At 45.6% G+C, this 15,950-nt stretch overlaps 1 protein-coding gene across 17 annotated transcripts in view; it reads left to right on the top strand.

Annotated features, from left to right (window-relative positions):
* C1QTNF12 (C1q and TNF related 12) overlaps positions 1-10,078 on the top strand; it is a 29,521-nt gene extending 19,443 nt beyond the window's left edge. For 13 of the 17 annotated variants that reach the window (XM_035902167.1, XM_035902170.1, XM_035902168.1 and 10 more), the window contains 3 exons: positions 3,458-3,566; positions 4,365-4,455; positions 6,221-6,979. In XM_035902167.1, the coding sequence (XP_035758060.1) occupies positions 3,458-3,566; positions 4,365-4,455; positions 6,221-6,425 (405 nt within the window). In that variant the 3' untranslated portion in view covers positions 6,426-6,979. Of the gene's footprint in view, positions 1-3,457; positions 3,567-4,364; positions 4,456-4,814; positions 6,188-6,220; positions 6,980-8,710; positions 8,790-9,402 lie in introns of those variants that run through there. The other 4 variants (XM_009646760.2, XM_035902171.1, XM_035902172.1 and 1 more) reach the window with 3 other exon arrangements.
* Positions 10,079-15,950: the final 5,872 nt, after the last annotated feature.

Here is a 15,950-nt window from a genome sequence, read left to right as displayed (position 1 = left end):
AGGACTAGCGGCAGTGGTTATGTTTTAAATAGGGTGCTTTCCTGGATCTTTCCCAAATACACTTGTGGAAGCCTGGTTTGACAGCACTGTGGGTGCTGGCACAGAGGCAAGATTGTACTTGAAGTGTGGGCAGGGCTAGAGAGATGTGCTGCCTCATTAATTAGGAGGGAAAATGTGAATAAAGACATCTCAGCAATCAGTGCGTAGGCTGATGCTTCCCATGCTTTGTTATCATATGCCTAGCTTCTTTCTAATTGCTTCTGGCCCTGAAGCTGATGTGGGAGGGCTGGCAGGCCTCTGGATGCCAGCCTTTCATTTCAGCTTTGGACAAGAAGTATCTGGTTTTAGCTTGTGCTCTGATATAGGGGAATTTATCAGGGAGGGAGACAGTGGATGCTCTTGCAAAGATGAAAACTTTGTCTTTGAAAATTGAAGGGGAAGAGTGAGTGAAAATTCCCCTCTCCATTCTGTCGGTTTAATAGTGTGAAGAAGCCAACGGTTTGGTACTTTTCAGTGAGATGATAGGAATTGACTCTAATTCCTGGATTTGGACCTTACCCAAAGTATTTTGAGATAGTGGAAAGAACCTGTGCTGAGAAACAGCTTATTACTTCTATACTCTGTCATTTGAGTATGGTGTCTAAGTCACTCTGACCTTGAGTATTGAGAGAGCTTAATGGCTTTCTCATCCTTCCATACTAAATTTCCTCCAAGAACGTTCCCTCCCTCTCTCTTCCTCTCGGTCTCACAGTTTCCTTGGTGTCTTCAATGAAACATGCGATACTCCTTTCCACACACCTCTTTCTCCTGATTCTCACGCTTTGAGGTTTCTAATGATTGCCTCTTGCAGAAGCTTTCAGAAAGGTACTTTACACAGCAAGAATTGAAGTAACTTCTGCCTCTGACAGGCCATGGAAGTGGGATTTATCTGGGGCCCAGGAACATCACTGGAATCGGATCACTCAAGGTTAAGGTGGCCCATGTGCTTTTCATGGTAAAAGATCCCAGGAGTCCTGATGTCTCTAGTGCCTTGAGGTCAAGCTAAATGTCTACCTTTGGCAGTTGAATTTTTTTTTTGCTGCTTCAGGAGATTGGTGCAGCCCCTGTGAGTTGTGGTTGCTGTGCAGGCCAGGTTATCCTTTTCTTTAATAACAGATAAGTCAATGCATTGCTTTCCACAGTGTTTATCACTGAAAAGCTAAACTGGCAGTTCACCTTTCAATTCTCTGTGTGTGGTTCCTATTTTCCACCTGGAAGTAAACTATGGAGTGTATGAGGGAGATGTGGGGATAGGAGATGAACTGAGGAAGAGAAGCTGACCTTGGTTTGTGCAGAACGGCTGGACACTAACTTGTTTCTTTGCTTTTAGTCTGCTCAGTGAAATAACTGTGTGCAAGCAGTTAGTGTCCCAGATAAATCCCTGCAGTGTTCGAAGCAGCTAGGTGAGTATGGTGCTGTGAGGCAGCAAATGCAGCAGGGAGCTCTCATTGGTATGGGGTTTAATGGAATATTTTGCCCAGAGAACCTCTCCCTGCATTGTCTATTTCTATGAGCAAAAGAATAACAAAGCCATAGAGGGCATGAAGAAACAGGAATGTTTTATCAGTGATAATTTACTGGTGCCTAAAATTGCCTTCCATGCTCAGCCAGTGGTTTTGGAATTATGTTGCTGATTCTGCTAATAGCTGTAACAAGAAAGGAATGAACTAACTATGCAGTACAGTTTTGCACATACAGGGCTTGGATCTGCGCTTTCAGTGAGGTAAATCAAAAATAGCATTACCAAAAATGATGGTGGTGTGGTAGCATAAGAACGGAATCAATCTCCTTCCATAGCCTCTGTTGTTAGGTTAGCTGTCACATTGTCCATGTGTGTATACATAAAGAAAATAGAGCTCCTTTTGTGTGTATATATGTGCACATAGGCACACATCAGTGCACATTGATAAATATCAAGACTTAGAAATTGTTGTATGAAATGTAGTTGTTCTGCAGTTCATTATTACTGTTCTCGCATTATACATATGTAATCTTATAAGAAATGCCACTGCTGTAGCTCACAGATGTATTTTCACCACCATATGCATATGTGAAACATTTCTAGTAAAGTTCTGTGAAAGTTAAGACTACAGCTAGGGCTTAGTAGATAAGGACTGGGAATTTGTCTTTTGTGAGCCTTGCCTCAGATTTGCTGAATAAAGGCAGGTTAGTCATTTCACTCCTCCTACCGTGCAGTAACTCTACACAAATACTGTCAGACCCAAATATTTACAGCCTTGCTTCCTTTCAAAGAGAAAGCTAAATAAATTATTCCTACCCTGCACTGTGAAAGCTGGCAATTTCTGGCTGTGATGAACCAGAATGGGGAGGTAATTAACTTCCTCTGGTACTTGAACAAAAATGTTTTGCTACATTTGTTCTTAGTGCAATAGCACCTGTGGCACCACTGCTCCAAATTTGTTCACTACGTCTCAAGGCCCCTTTCATCATCTAGCATTGGAAAGCATACTCAAATGCTGGGTTGTTGAGATCACTCAATTATGCATTTGTTTGGGGGATATAGCAGTGTGCGTGCCTTTACAGAGTCAGGTTTTACAGTCAGATTTGGACAGCTCTTCTGTCCCATTAGATGAGTGTGGGGCAAATCTCTCAGGACAGCATTCATGGGAATGCGTTCACATTGCGCAGAATGCCCTTGTGGTGGAAGCAGAGTCTGACTAGTGTGCTTTCTTGGCCCATTGAAGCCAATCCTGTTTCTCCCCAGCTCTAGCCAAATTCATGTGAGGCAGGCCAAAACAAACAATAAACATTTCTCGCAGAGTTTATTTTAGTCTGAGTCAGATAATCTGCTGCGAGTTTGACTTAAGACTGCTTCCTTGCCATGAAGAGAAGCTGCATGTTGTTTTACTAGGTTTTTGCCCATTCTGTAGAATCTAAAGCTAGAACAAAATGAAACTAAGCATGGAATCTGTAAGAATCCAAGCAGTTGTTCTTTAACAATATCAACGCCATCTGACTTCGACCTAAAGGTAGAAAACCTCTGGAGACCTATCTGACTGTTTCCTCTGTGCTTGTATCGCAAAAACAGTGTATAAGGTTCCAGGTTTTTAAGCCTGGGGACACTGCTTGGCCCCATCTAGGAAGTCTTTGGGAGTAGTAGGGATCTCTTGACTCACATAAAGCGAGATCTTGTGTATTGGAACATCAGTGGAGGCTAGAGGTCACGAGGACCAGCAGAGAACAGGAATGCAGTAAGCGCAGTCATGATGAGTTAGTAGAGTTCAGCAGTGAGCAAAAAGGGCATCTTCAGGCCTCATATGATTATTTTGCCTTTTGTGGGCATTGAATGCTGAGAGAGAAACCTTCTGGAAGGTGTGTTCTGGGGGATAAGGCAGTAGCCTTGCAAATTTTAATTGTTGAATCTTCTTGTTCAGGGTCTGTTTTTCTTACCTTCCAGCCTCTGGCCAAAGGAGCTTTTCTCCGCGGGACAGGATTAAATCTGGCAACAGGACGTTTCACAGCACCTGTGTCTGGCATCTACCAGTTTTCAGCCAATGTCCACATTGGTGAGTGTTGTCCGCAGAAACCTTTTCTGTACTGCTTCAGACGTGCAGGAAGGAGTCCTGGAGAACTCTCTGGGTCCTGTTTGATTTGAAGCATGCGCAATGGCAGCCTTTTGCAGTGACCTCTCCCTTGGGTACCGTGACCCAAACCCATGTCCTGCCGTTCCTCAGGAGCAGGCAGCTCCAGCATGGGTCCCCCACAGGGTCACCAGCCGTGCCAGCAAACCTGCTCCAGCCTGGGCTTCCCACAGGGTCACAGCCTCCTTCGGGCACCCCCTGTTCCAGTGTGGGGTCCTCCCTGGGCTGCAGGTGGAGATCTGCTCCCCTGTGGGCCCCCCTGGGCTGCAGAGGGACAGCCTGCCCTACCATGGGCTGCAGGGGAATCTGCTCTGGCACCCGGAGCACCTCCTCCTCTCCGTCTGCACTGGCCTCGGTGTCTGCAGGGCTGCTCCTCTCACATATTCTCACTTCTCTCTCTGGCTGCAATTGCACAGGGTTTTCCCCCCCCCCCCTTCTTAATACATTATCTAGAGGCGCTACCACCGTTGCTGATGGGCTCAGCCTTGGCCAGCAGCAGGTCCATCTTGGAGCCAGCTGGCGTTGGCTCTGTCGGACATGGGGGAAGCTTCTAGCATCTTCTCACAGAAGCCACCCCTGCAGCCTCCCTGCTACCAAAACCTTGCCACGCAAACCCAGTACAGAAGTCACAAGGTTACTGGTGTCCCTGTTATGCCAAACGCCAGCAATTGGTGATCTCCTATGTTGTGAAAGTGCTTATATTTCTTCCACTGCTTTCCCCAGACCACAGTGAGTTGAAGAGTAAAGTCCAACTCCGAGCCAGAGATAATGTCCGAGTGTTGATCTGCATTGAATCTCTGTGCCACCGATACACGTGAGTTACTGCAATGCTGTCTTGGCAATTATTTTTCTCATATGAGCCAATGTTTTAACGAACTGTGGAAATCAGGTTCACCAACAGTGAATTTTGTATGATAATTGCTTGTAGAACTTTTCCAAAGAGTGATTCCATCTGGCCCTTAGATTTTATGTGGGTTTTTTTTATTCTGATTTTTAACCTTTCAGTGCTAATTACTCTAAATAGCTAAATATTGTGCACATTGAGAGAATTGTAAATAAAGTCAGCTGAAACTGGGTGTAGGTAAAGGTGCTGAATGCTCAGCTATCATAAACACAGAGTGAAACACTTTAATTTCATGCCAGAGGTGGTTAGCTCAATTTTTATAATTTCAGCTGGGTCCTGAATGGATCACAGCATCTCACTCGTGTTGCCATGGAAGCTTTGGAGTGATGAGGAGAATGAATAGGTGGGAAATAGAGGTGAATGGGTCCTCAGGCAGAAAGTTGCAGGGCTTGTATAGAGGTATATGATACCTTCTCACAGCCGTCAGCTGCCTTGTGGAGCTTGCTCAGATAACCATCCTTATTTTTCCTCTGCTGACATCCATTAGCAAAACTCTGGTAAAGAAATGCTTTTGTTAGGCCATGCCACCCTTGGCTATTGCTCTTTATGCAGTGGGACATGGCATCAGCATGCTGTTGGCTGCTCTTGTTTGCTGTGCTTCTGTCATCCTTTCAGTTGCAACATACAGGTGCCCTGTGTCTCAGAGAAGGCCTGCTTGCTCAGGAGGAGTTTGACAAGCTTGGCTTGGAGGAAGGGGCTGGGGAGCCCCTGGGCTGGGCTGAATTGCACCCAGCAGAGGGCAATGCTGCTTGCACAGAATGGCCACCACCTTTACTTGTGGCTGGGTCCTTGTCACAGGAGGAAAAATGCCTGTACAGGGCTGTACAGATTTGCTCTGCCCTGCTTGCAGCTGTAGCAACACCCTTTCAATAGCACCACTGAAATATATCCATAAAACGCCTCCATGGGTGCAACTTAAAACCCACAAACCCGTAAGTTTGCTGCTGGACTGGCTGCTTCAGCCCTTGCCTTCCCTGCTGCATGGGTGCTGCAAATAGGACTGAACTCTCCACAGGCATTTCAATTTAGAGGCTTTATGGGCGGGTGAATTTGACATGGAGCTTCATATAATAAATAAACCTTTCTTAGGTTTCATTGGCCAGTAGAAAAGACTTGATTGGTATTGGAGTACCCGTTACTAACTAGGTAAGAGGGAGCTGTGCACCCACTGACCTGATGGGAAGTCAAGGAGCTTGCTGACTGGAGCATCTGGCATGTCCTCAGTGTTGTAGATTGTTTTATAACAGTCTTTGCTGTGATTGCAGCACTGAAAATGCGGCAGTGACAGACTGGCTGCAGTCACAACGTGAGCAGAAGAAGAAGAAGGGTGTAACTTCTTGCCCCTTGAAGGGACGCCTTGTATTCTGCTAAGCTGCAGAACTTAGGGGATGTTTAATTTCTGGCACTTGTGAGAATTCCTTTAGATCATGCTAAGAATGAACCTCAGCCTGATCTTGAAATCTGGGATGCGTGTTGACAGTGCGTGATCCTGGGACAGCCCAGGCCTTTCATCACAGGGGTGGAACAAGTACGAGTAGGGCAGAATGTTACTGTCCTTCTTATGAGTAGCTCTCACAAATTGTCTTTGCACAGTGCAGATCCCTATTCCTGTCCTTTTACTCTGCATGGCAACATCCAGTCAGATTCAAATAATCAGGTTTTTTTCTTTCTTCAGCATTGGTGCTTTTTTTTCTTTTCACCTACAACAATCTCCTCTTGTCTTAACAATTTCATCAAGAGCAGGACTTATGCCCCTAGCCCTTGGATTCCCCATGAACAAAGACTGCGAGTTCCACAGAATCTTTTCCTACATGCTTTTGGGATGTGGAAAGATATTTCCCATTGGGATGTGGAAAGATATTGCCAGTTGGTGGTGTTGACCTGATCGTATTTCAATAAAGATTTGAGTGAATGAGTGGGTGAGATTTTTGAAGCCACCTAAGAAGATTTAAAAGTGAAATTGATCCTGCAGATCTCCAGGAGTGAAAAGCTGTTCTCCCATCCTGATCTCTACTCTACATTGTCTTCAGTTACAGAGTCATACAGAAAATCTAAATTCCATTTAAACCATTTTGCAAAATAAATGAAAGTAACAGTGGTGAGTTTTTCTTCCTAATGATCCCCCAAGCTCCCAACTGATTTCATTAAGGCATCTGAGAGAGAACAAAGTGTTTTTCTTCTGGACAGCTCACTTCTGTCTCCAAGGACAGTGTTTGTCTATCTCTTTCTCTCCTTTGCTGTCCATTCAGTCAATCGTACAGTAATATTACTACGAATGGATGTCATTTCTCTGATTGCTTTCAACATAGCTTTAGTCTTGCTTCCTTGTTCTGGTAAATGCAAGCACAAGAGCTATCTGAATAGGAAGCTTCCCTGTGGGCCATGGAAGCTACTGTGCCTTCTTCGTTGCAGGTCTTTTTAGCTGAAAGCTCCTGGAAAATTGTTCTGGTTCTAGCTGGGGTGTGTGAACAACCTTTTTGTCAGATACAGCCCAGGCAGGTTTATTGGGATGTTTTGAGATTAACTTGCCATCTGAAGAATTTATAGCTACGTTCTCCAAAGAACAGTAACAGTAAAAACTCATTTTTCTTAGACAGAACTGACCCAGATGTTAATTGTTTAGATAAAGCTCTCTGATGTCTGACTCGAAGTTTTCATCAGTTGTCCAGGGTCACAATTTATGACTGGTTGTCCTGCGAGGCTGCTCTGAGTTGAGCTGGACAGCAGTGGGAGTAAAGCAGAACCAGCACTGGCTCTCTGAGACATCTCTCTCTCAAGTGGTGGGTGAGAGTATGACTGGTCTGTGGCATGGAAGGAAGATGGGTGGAGGGATGGGAACCTGTCTGGACAGACATTCTGCTGGCACAGGCTGAGCCACTACCCATGCTTGTGGAATTTCCTGGGGATGTCAGCGTACGCAGTCATTCATTTGAGGGAGCTGAAAGAGCCCTGAGGGCTTTCGGCTGAGAGAGATGGAAACTCAGAGGAAAGGAGACAGTTGGAGTAGAAGAGATTAATGGTGGGAAGTTCCCACCCAAGTTAGGCTTTTGGCAGGATATGACACACAAGACTGAGCTCTTCAATCAAGGTGGTGCCAAGTGGCTTGCTCTCTCTGGGCCAAATTGCCCCTACCTTTTATGCATATTATTTCCTTGCAAGGGGGCTGGAAGCAGCACGTTTGCACTTGCTAGGTTTCATCACCACCACTTCATGGAAAAAAAGGGAGGAAAGGGGTTGGTTTTCTTGGGAAAACAGCTAGATCTGCTACCACTGGCTAGGCAGATTACAGAACCAGCCAGGCATGGAGCTCTGTGCTTTCGTGTTGCTTTGGAACTCAGCTTACATGGGTTGTTCGATTGTTGATGTCTCAGGCACCTCCTTCCACCCTGAATCCTCTACAAAGGAGCTGAGTTAGAGTTCTGTAAACAGAGGGTGCTACAGAGAGCAGCTGTCCTACATCTTGCTACTGCAAGGAATATGATGGCTATGAGAACATGATACTAGAAATGGACAGGGCTTGAGGGGTGATCTGGAGCTCTCCCTTGAATTTTAACTGAAGCACAATTTTTATTTTTTTTTTGGTTGTATGTGACCCCTGATGTGAATGTTTTCCCAAAGCAGCTTGCAGCTGCAGAAGATGTTCTTGCATAGGCTGACTACATACATTGCTAAGGTGAAACAGGCCTTTCATACCTTGAAAATGAATGAACTGTTACTGGCAGAATGCATACCTCTTTGCAGAGTAACGAGAGTAAAAACTATTGCGGTGATCAACAAACTAGGACAACTAATATGTAGATAAACCTAGAGGGCATGTTTAGCCCTTGTTCAACAGTGAGGGATAGAGATCACAGGACCTTGAGAAAGGCCTCTGTGAGGGAAGGTGGCTCCCAGTTTCTGCCTCCAGCTGAGGTTTGCGTTCACAGTCCTGTATGCTCTGTAGGTCTCCCATTAGGTGCTACAGTGAGGACAAGGACTGTTCTCTTTTCAAGGCAGCTGATTACAGCTAGAATCAAGTCAACAGGCCACCTATGTACTGCAGATGGGCACTAGAACCACCAGGCCCTATTTCTAGGGAGGTCATGACACTATTGTCATTCCACATAAAACTGTTGTGACTGCCTTAGGTGTTTAACCCGTTCATTTTTCTTTTGCTACTGTTCAGGTCTTTGGAAGTCATTGCTGGTCTGGAAAGTAACAGCAAAATCTTCACTATCTATGTGCATGGCTTGCTGCAGCTGCAGGTAAGCCCATGCAGACTGGGAGTCGCTGTGCTAGTTTGCTTGGCAGGCTGTGGAGTTATTTACTGGCAAGGCTGAATTCTCACCAGGAGGTGGGGAAGTTTTTATTAACCTTCTTTCTAAGGTGAATGAAGTTAAATGCTTTACCTGGGGTAACCAGGGTGAATCTGTGGCAGGAACAAAAGCCAGACTTGTGTTGCACGTTCTGATCTTAAGCCACAGAAGTAACCTCCCCTCTAAGAAATGACAGTAAATATTTTTCTTTCTCAAATCTCCCCTTGCATTGTCAAGATGGCAGTTGTATTTCCCATTGCATAGAAGGGAATCTGAAGCACAGATGGCCACTTGACTAATCACCCAAAAAGATGCTAGTGCAGCAAGGGTCTAGTTAAGTAATAAACCTATAACACAGTTTCACTACAGAAAATTTCTTCCACCGAGTCAAAGCTGTAGTGCTGCAGTAAAAATGTTTGGTCAGATCCTGTTCCTAGGAGCCACAGAAAAGGGCAGCAGGTTCCTGTGCTTAGCTCATGGTAGCGAAAAGCTTTTTCTTTTCCTCCTTTTATGCTGGGATGAAGTGTCAGCTATTTTCCTTTCCCTCTTGTTCTCTCTGCAGGCTGGCCAGTACACCTCCATATTTGTGGACAACAGCGCTGGAGCTCCCATCACCATTCAGAATGGATCAGATTTTATGGGCATGTTAATGGGCGCGTAACATCGTCTGCAGCAGTGTAGCAGGGAAGGATATGAATTAGAGCCTTGCGGTGTATATTTGACTGAAGAAGCCTTTACTTTGACTCTCAGAGACTGCTTCCTGTAACTGTTGGCATCTTTTTAAACAAGCAAAGAGCCTTTCCTTTCACAGATCCTTCAGCTTGCTTTCAGAGGCTACTGCTTTTCGAGGTCCACACCAGTTCATTCATCATAAAAAATATACTTTTATAATTCAGAAACAAACTCTGTAATATTTAATTTGTGCTTCACCAGATGCTCACTGAACAATACACTGAGATTTGAATTTGTTACATTATAACTTTATTTCACAATAGCACTTGTAAACAGCGTGTCTTTTGGGATTGATTGGGGTGTGTTTGAGTCTGTAAATGAAGGATTGAGAGGGGAAGTAAAATAGTGACTGCGTTCTTTGTGTTGTGGAGGAAGGAGACAAGGATTTGCCAGCAAAACTGCTTTTTTCATACAATTGTAAATGGTATCGGCCCTCTCTCGTGTTCAGAATTGGGTATGTTTGACAAGAAGGATGTTGAATTCTCAGGCAATGCCTGCTTCACTGATGGGAATCCAAGGTCTGAACTCATTAATTGTGGTTCTTTATATCTAAGTATTTCCCTGATCTTACTGATGAAGCTGAATACCTCGCTGCCTGCACAGTTTTGTTATTACGAAAAGGTAAAGCCAATGGCACCAGTTCTAGCATGAACTCCCTTACTTGTGTTCTTATGTTTTAGTAAGATATACATGTGGTTTTGGACTGCGTCACATAAACCGCATCCTCTCAGGTGCCATATAATCATTTGTAAATGTGTCCAATGCATTACACTGGTTGTCAAAAGCCTGGCAAAGACAGTGAGGGTAGCAGCCTCGCATCAGATGTGTCACCTGCTTGGGGCTTGTTGGACTGCAGTGAAATAATGAAAGAAAACATGGGGCAAGGCTTACTTCCATCAGGTCATAAGGAGTCTATCTGAGCCCTACTTAGAGGTTGAAAGTGCTGTCAAAGACCGTCCAAAAGACTGTCCAGTGAATGTTTTCTGGATTTCTACTAATCTGCTTGCAGATGTAAGCACGTGAGACTGAGCCCCCAAAGCAGCTTTGCGTATAGCTCCAGGCTATAAACTCATTTTTAACAAAGTGAAAGGGTGTAGACGTTTTGTGGGATTAAGGTGTTACCCAAGATGTGGTAACATCCTTGTGATTAAAAAAACCCCACTCGTTTAAGGTACCTCTGTAGCTTTCCCTTTCAACAGACACCTGACCCTGTTACTGATTCAGCTTTGCTAAGGAAATGGGTGTGTGACAGTGTCGTAAATAGAAGGTAGCAAGGCCCCAAATCGGGTCCAGCCTCTTGTTCTGCAGTGTGTGCAGTGAATGGAAGATATCCCTTGCGTAGCGCTGCAATTTTTGATCAACTACAGCGTCATCATGTGATGAAAACAAAGATTGCTGGGGACAGCAGAAGGCATGAAGAAAATGTCATCCGTTGCTGGGTCTGTTGTTCAGGCTGATCAATAGGTGATGCTTCTGCAAGCCGCAGTAACGCTGCTGCTGAGGCTGCTGGTGTGCAAAGATGCCTTATTTCAAGAGCTGTGGAAAAATCTGCTGTAAAACAGGCTTGGGTGAAACTGTTTTTTTTTTCATCTCCATTACAAATGCCTTGAGACAGGTCTTTAAGGGTACGAAATGGTATTTTTTCCTTTGTGAAGAAGATATTGAAGTGATACCTACTGGAAGGGTGCAGGGAATGATCAAGGAGTGCTGTTACACCAGTAAACGCCGGTAAATTCCACTTTCTAGTCAATGAAATGCAGTTGCTCTAACTGGACCCGTGCGACTGTCTAAAATACAGCAGCCATCAAGGTTTATATATCCATTCTTGCTCCACGATGCAGGCCAGAATTCCGCTGGATTTTTAGGTAGTACACTTGGGGGAGAAGGTGCTTCTAAGCATAAGCTGGGTGCTCTGCTGGCAGAGGGGAATCTGCGGCTATGGAAAGGCCGAGCAAGTAGCAACAGTTGTCATCTCTGGCGCTGCGGAGGGCGCGTATCCCACACGACTGTCACTAAACCCCATCGATAGAGGTCGGCTGCTTACACTGGGGTTTGATGGAGGCAAGTGGCCGGTATCCCAGCGTGTGTTACTGTCCTTTGTACTGTGTATTTGTAATAAATCAGGCTGTTTCATGCATGACTTACAGCAACATAACCAAAGCCTTGTCACGTTCAGCATATGTTGTTGTATCTGTAGGAGTTTTTGAACCAAGCCTCACTGTTCTTGGTAAATCGGAGTTAAAATATTTATTGTGTTGTAGAACTAAAAATGTTTGTCAGACTTTGCTTTGTGTTTTGTGCCTTTTTTTCCCCCCCCTCCTTTGCTGTATTTTACTCTCATGATCTTCTTAGTAGGAGATGAATTGTTCTGCCTTTATACCCCTTCTCCCTTATTTCCATAGGGAGTGCTGTCCCGACGGGTGTTTTCCCCAGGGTGCTGGAATGCGTAGTCACACAGTCCTGAGGAACACGCAGCCTAAATGGCGAAGGCTTAAATCTCCCTTGGTGGGAGGAGTGATTCGCCTGCGGACGGTGTCAGAGAGAGAAGCAAACCTCTGTCTCTGGCGTCTCTGGAAGCCGTGCTGCCTTTCTGCTCTAGCCAGCAGAGAAAGCTTGCGTCAGGCGCGGTGCCGGGGAAACAAAGCCAGATTAGCGGAGGAACTGGACATCGTGTCTCTTGATTTGTCCCGAGCTCAGTGTCACCACTGGAAAGCTTGAGTGGGGTTTTGATCAGCTCTTTTTATCCTCAGGATAGAGGGTTGTCCCTTAAGGAGTTTTCCTATGCATCACCAAGGTCTTTTAGCAAAAAAACTTTTTTTTTTTTTTAAAATTTAATTTTTTTTTTTTTAAGAGTCTTTTATCTCTGAGTGCCACCAGGCTGCAGTTCTCTTCTATCCCGGGGCTTCAGCCAGCAGTCAGCATGAGCATGAGATTGTCCGCCCAGCAGTAGGACGGGGCAGAATGGATTGGAACAGCCAGGCTGGGAGCGGGCCTGCCACGTTGAGGTGCAAGCGTACAGAACTCGTGGCTAAGATGGCCACGAGCCTCCTGGCCGGGCTGCGGCTGGGACAAACGCTCTGCGAGGCTTCCGTGCTGTTTGGAGAGGGAGGAGATTAATGGTGTGCGAATCAGAAGATTCAATGCTCCTTTGTAGTCGTAAAATTTATAGTCCAAGAAAATTTAAGAACTCAAGAGGACTGAGTGCAGTGTGAAGAAGTTGTTTATAACAAAATAAAACCCACGTGCTTGAGACTATGGTTTAATGGCCAAGTGTGTTAATCCCGCCCAGGGGCAATGGCTATTTGTGGCGTGCAAGGGGAGAAGTCAAGAGAGGCACAAATTAAATGGCCTTTTTCTCCCTCCTGGGTCCTGCTGGTGCGCTCTGTGGACTGAGGCAGGAGGATATGGTGGGGGCACCTCGCTATGGGGGTCCTAGCAGAGTAGGAAATACAAACAGCAGCTGCATTTATTATTTTTTTTTCTTTAAAATTTCCAAGTAGTTTGGGGTTTCAGGGAAACTGGAGGTGAGGAGAAGTACATCTCTTCTTACTGGAACGAGTTTCTTTCTTACCCTCATTTCTGAGTTCTTCACAGAAATGTTTGCACAGAAACATTTGCCCAGAATCGCCTTCAAAAAGTTTCAAACGTCAGTAACTTGTACTCTGAGTCACAGCTTTGCCCAGGTGCTATGTCCTAGTTCAAGAACACTTTCAGAAAGGCTGTTGTGACCCTGACCCCCTCTACGGATCAGTTAATGTTTACCAAAACTGTGCCATCTTCGCCGTGCCCTTGCTCACTCATCTTCCTCCCAGCCCCTTCCTCTGCAAAGGCCCCACTCAATCATTGCAACAATCTGCGTCGAGTTTTTTGCTGTGGCGACAGTTCAGGTTCAGCCAAAGCTCAGGCAAATCTGCGTGGTTTTGTTAGGGTTAATGCTCTGGGCAGCTCGCCCTCAAATGAAGGAGACGGGTTCCCTACCCAAGGATTTGAGATCTCTCCCATGTATTTTTCCTACCCAAGAGCTTCTTGCTCCTAAGATACAGTGACTGAATTTGATGCTGTGGTCCCCTATGACCCTCTGAGCTCAATGTTCTTGCTCTTGCATGCTGCATCACTACACTTCCCTCTTACACGGGCTGCGACGTAAACGGGCTGCTTTGCTGCTTAGCTGACATTCCAGGAACCATAAACCAAACCATCCTAGGATGAGCATTGGCTGCTAGTTCCAATGTCTATAAAAGCGATCGTCTTCACTCATAATTCCTTGTGCTAAACAGAGTCCAGCTTTAAGTTTCCAGCTTCGAACTAAAGTTGCTTGCTTGGCAAGATGGTAAACGTCGTAGCCTTGTGCTTCCAGCACGTGCCTCTGCCCATGTCTCAATGGTCCAGGCTAGGTGGTGGTGCTGCTAGCTCAGGCTACGTTGGGTGCCCTCACAAAACCTGCTGAGAGCTGTGGAGGTTTCTGAGCCTGACAGCCCACTGAGGCTGGTGGAAAATCCGGCGAAAACACTAGCAATTCATCCCAGAGTACAGGCATTTGGTCTGGAGCAGGGCTTAACTCCAGAATTGCCGCTCCAGTGCGTTTCTGCTGGCGTGGCCTGAGAGCTGGTCCTACCAGTTGTATTGGCAAAAGATTGCGGGGTTGTCCCGATCCTGCTGCTTTTCGCTTCTCCCACGTTTACCACCGTGCTGGCTGGCTCAGAAGGGCACAGGGCAGTGCTGGATCAGCCCTTCCCATCTGGAACCTGCAGTGAATTCTTTCTATTTAATTCTCACAGGGCCTTGAAGTAGCCCCTGGATGGGCTGCGTTAGAGTCAGGAGCTGAGCGAAGCTACCTCCCTAACGCCAGGGCTGTCCCGTTTGCACCCGTGCTCCCTCTACTAACCGCTTCAGACAAATCAAAGCCACCTTCCAGGCACTGAGATTCCAAGTTGCAGGCACTCTGGGAATATTTTCCCTGGCTGGGAGTTGACAGGTTATGAGGTTTTAAGTTCTATTCAAATTTCTCGTTTTGTAAATGATTACAGTGCCACACTCCAGACTGACTCCAGGGGTATTTATGTTGGATTAGCAGCCGGTTGCCTGCCTTTCCTCACTCGATAGGAGAGAGCCCAGCACATGTAAACTCCCCTTGAACGGCAAGCTATTAACCGTCAAGCAAAATTATTAGTTTGTCATATAAAACTCCTGTTATAAATAGGCACAGGTTATAAATCAGTCCTGAGGACAATGATGAAATCAAACAGAAAGAGAGACCCTTTCCAAGGCTCTTCCCTGAGAGAAACCTGCAAGTATGTGAGCCACAGAATTAGTTCAATGCTTATTCTTCAAGGAAAGCTCAAGGGCAATTTGAAAACCATTCTGAATTGGTGGCTGTAGTAAAAAAAAAGCAGAGTAAAATTAGTTCTGTATAGGCATTAATACTATATGATATTTAGAAATTAACACCACGTACTTTGGCTTGGTAACTACCGTGCTGGAGAGAGCCCTAAGAGCAGGCTCCGAAGAGCTGAAGCTCTTAAGGCTCCACAGAAAGTTAGGGAGCTGGTGACCCTGTAAAAACAGAACCAAGTACCAAGAAGACCTGGAGTCTTTACTGCTTTGTGTCCTGGGCTCATATCCGTGCAAGGAAAGTATCAAGCTCTCATTGATTACAGAGCTGATGCTCACTCGGCAACCTGATTTAATTCTCAGGTTAGGCTGCTCCCACTGAAGGCTGAAAGCCGTTAGGGGCTCAGGTGTGCCAAATCTCCTGCAGGGAGCTAATTTCCTGCAGAGCTTCTAGGGCTTGGTATTCCCCTAGTAAATAACCAGAGGTGAAGGGATTGATGGGTGTTTACAATAACAGTGTTGGTGAGCAGGTATTGGATCCCTATGGCACGGAGGAGTTGTATCGGCTGGTAAGTCATGTAATTCTGCTGCTTGTTTGCTGTTTGGGGGGAAAGAAGTGTTTATTTGTTACTACTTACATGACCTCTATCTCCAGGCTCAGGTAGGGTGTTTTTACTTCTTCTGTGGCAAGCAGTTCTGATTTAAAATAGCCTCCAGGCTCCCAGGTAGCCCTGAGGATAGATGGGTCAGCCCATAAGAGTTGGAAATGTCGCCTTCCTTAGGGCTCTGCACCCAGGACTTCGGAGAAATACTTGCTGTACTTGGATGAAAACCAGGAGAGAAACCTAACTGGCATCACATGGAGAACAGTGTTTTGTGTTTCCATACAATCTTCCTACAGGTTTTGTGGATTTTGAAGTTGGGATCTTAAACTTCATTCGAGGCACTTGCTTCTTCGTTTGATCCGCTCTGTGCTTTGGTTCATTACTGCAGCTTGGTTTTTTGGCAAAGAAAGTGTTGCATTTGCGGTTCATTTGGCATAAATGT

This window comes from Egretta garzetta, unplaced genomic scaffold (genome assembly GCF_000687185.1).
Source record: "Egretta garzetta isolate BGI_Z169 unplaced genomic scaffold, ASM68718v1 scaffold29, whole genome shotgun sequence".
Lineage (NCBI taxonomy): Eukaryota > Metazoa > Chordata > Aves > Pelecaniformes > Ardeidae > Egretta > Egretta garzetta.
Note: the sequence above shows the minus strand (reverse complement) of the source record. Positions and strands in the feature narration are given on the sequence as shown.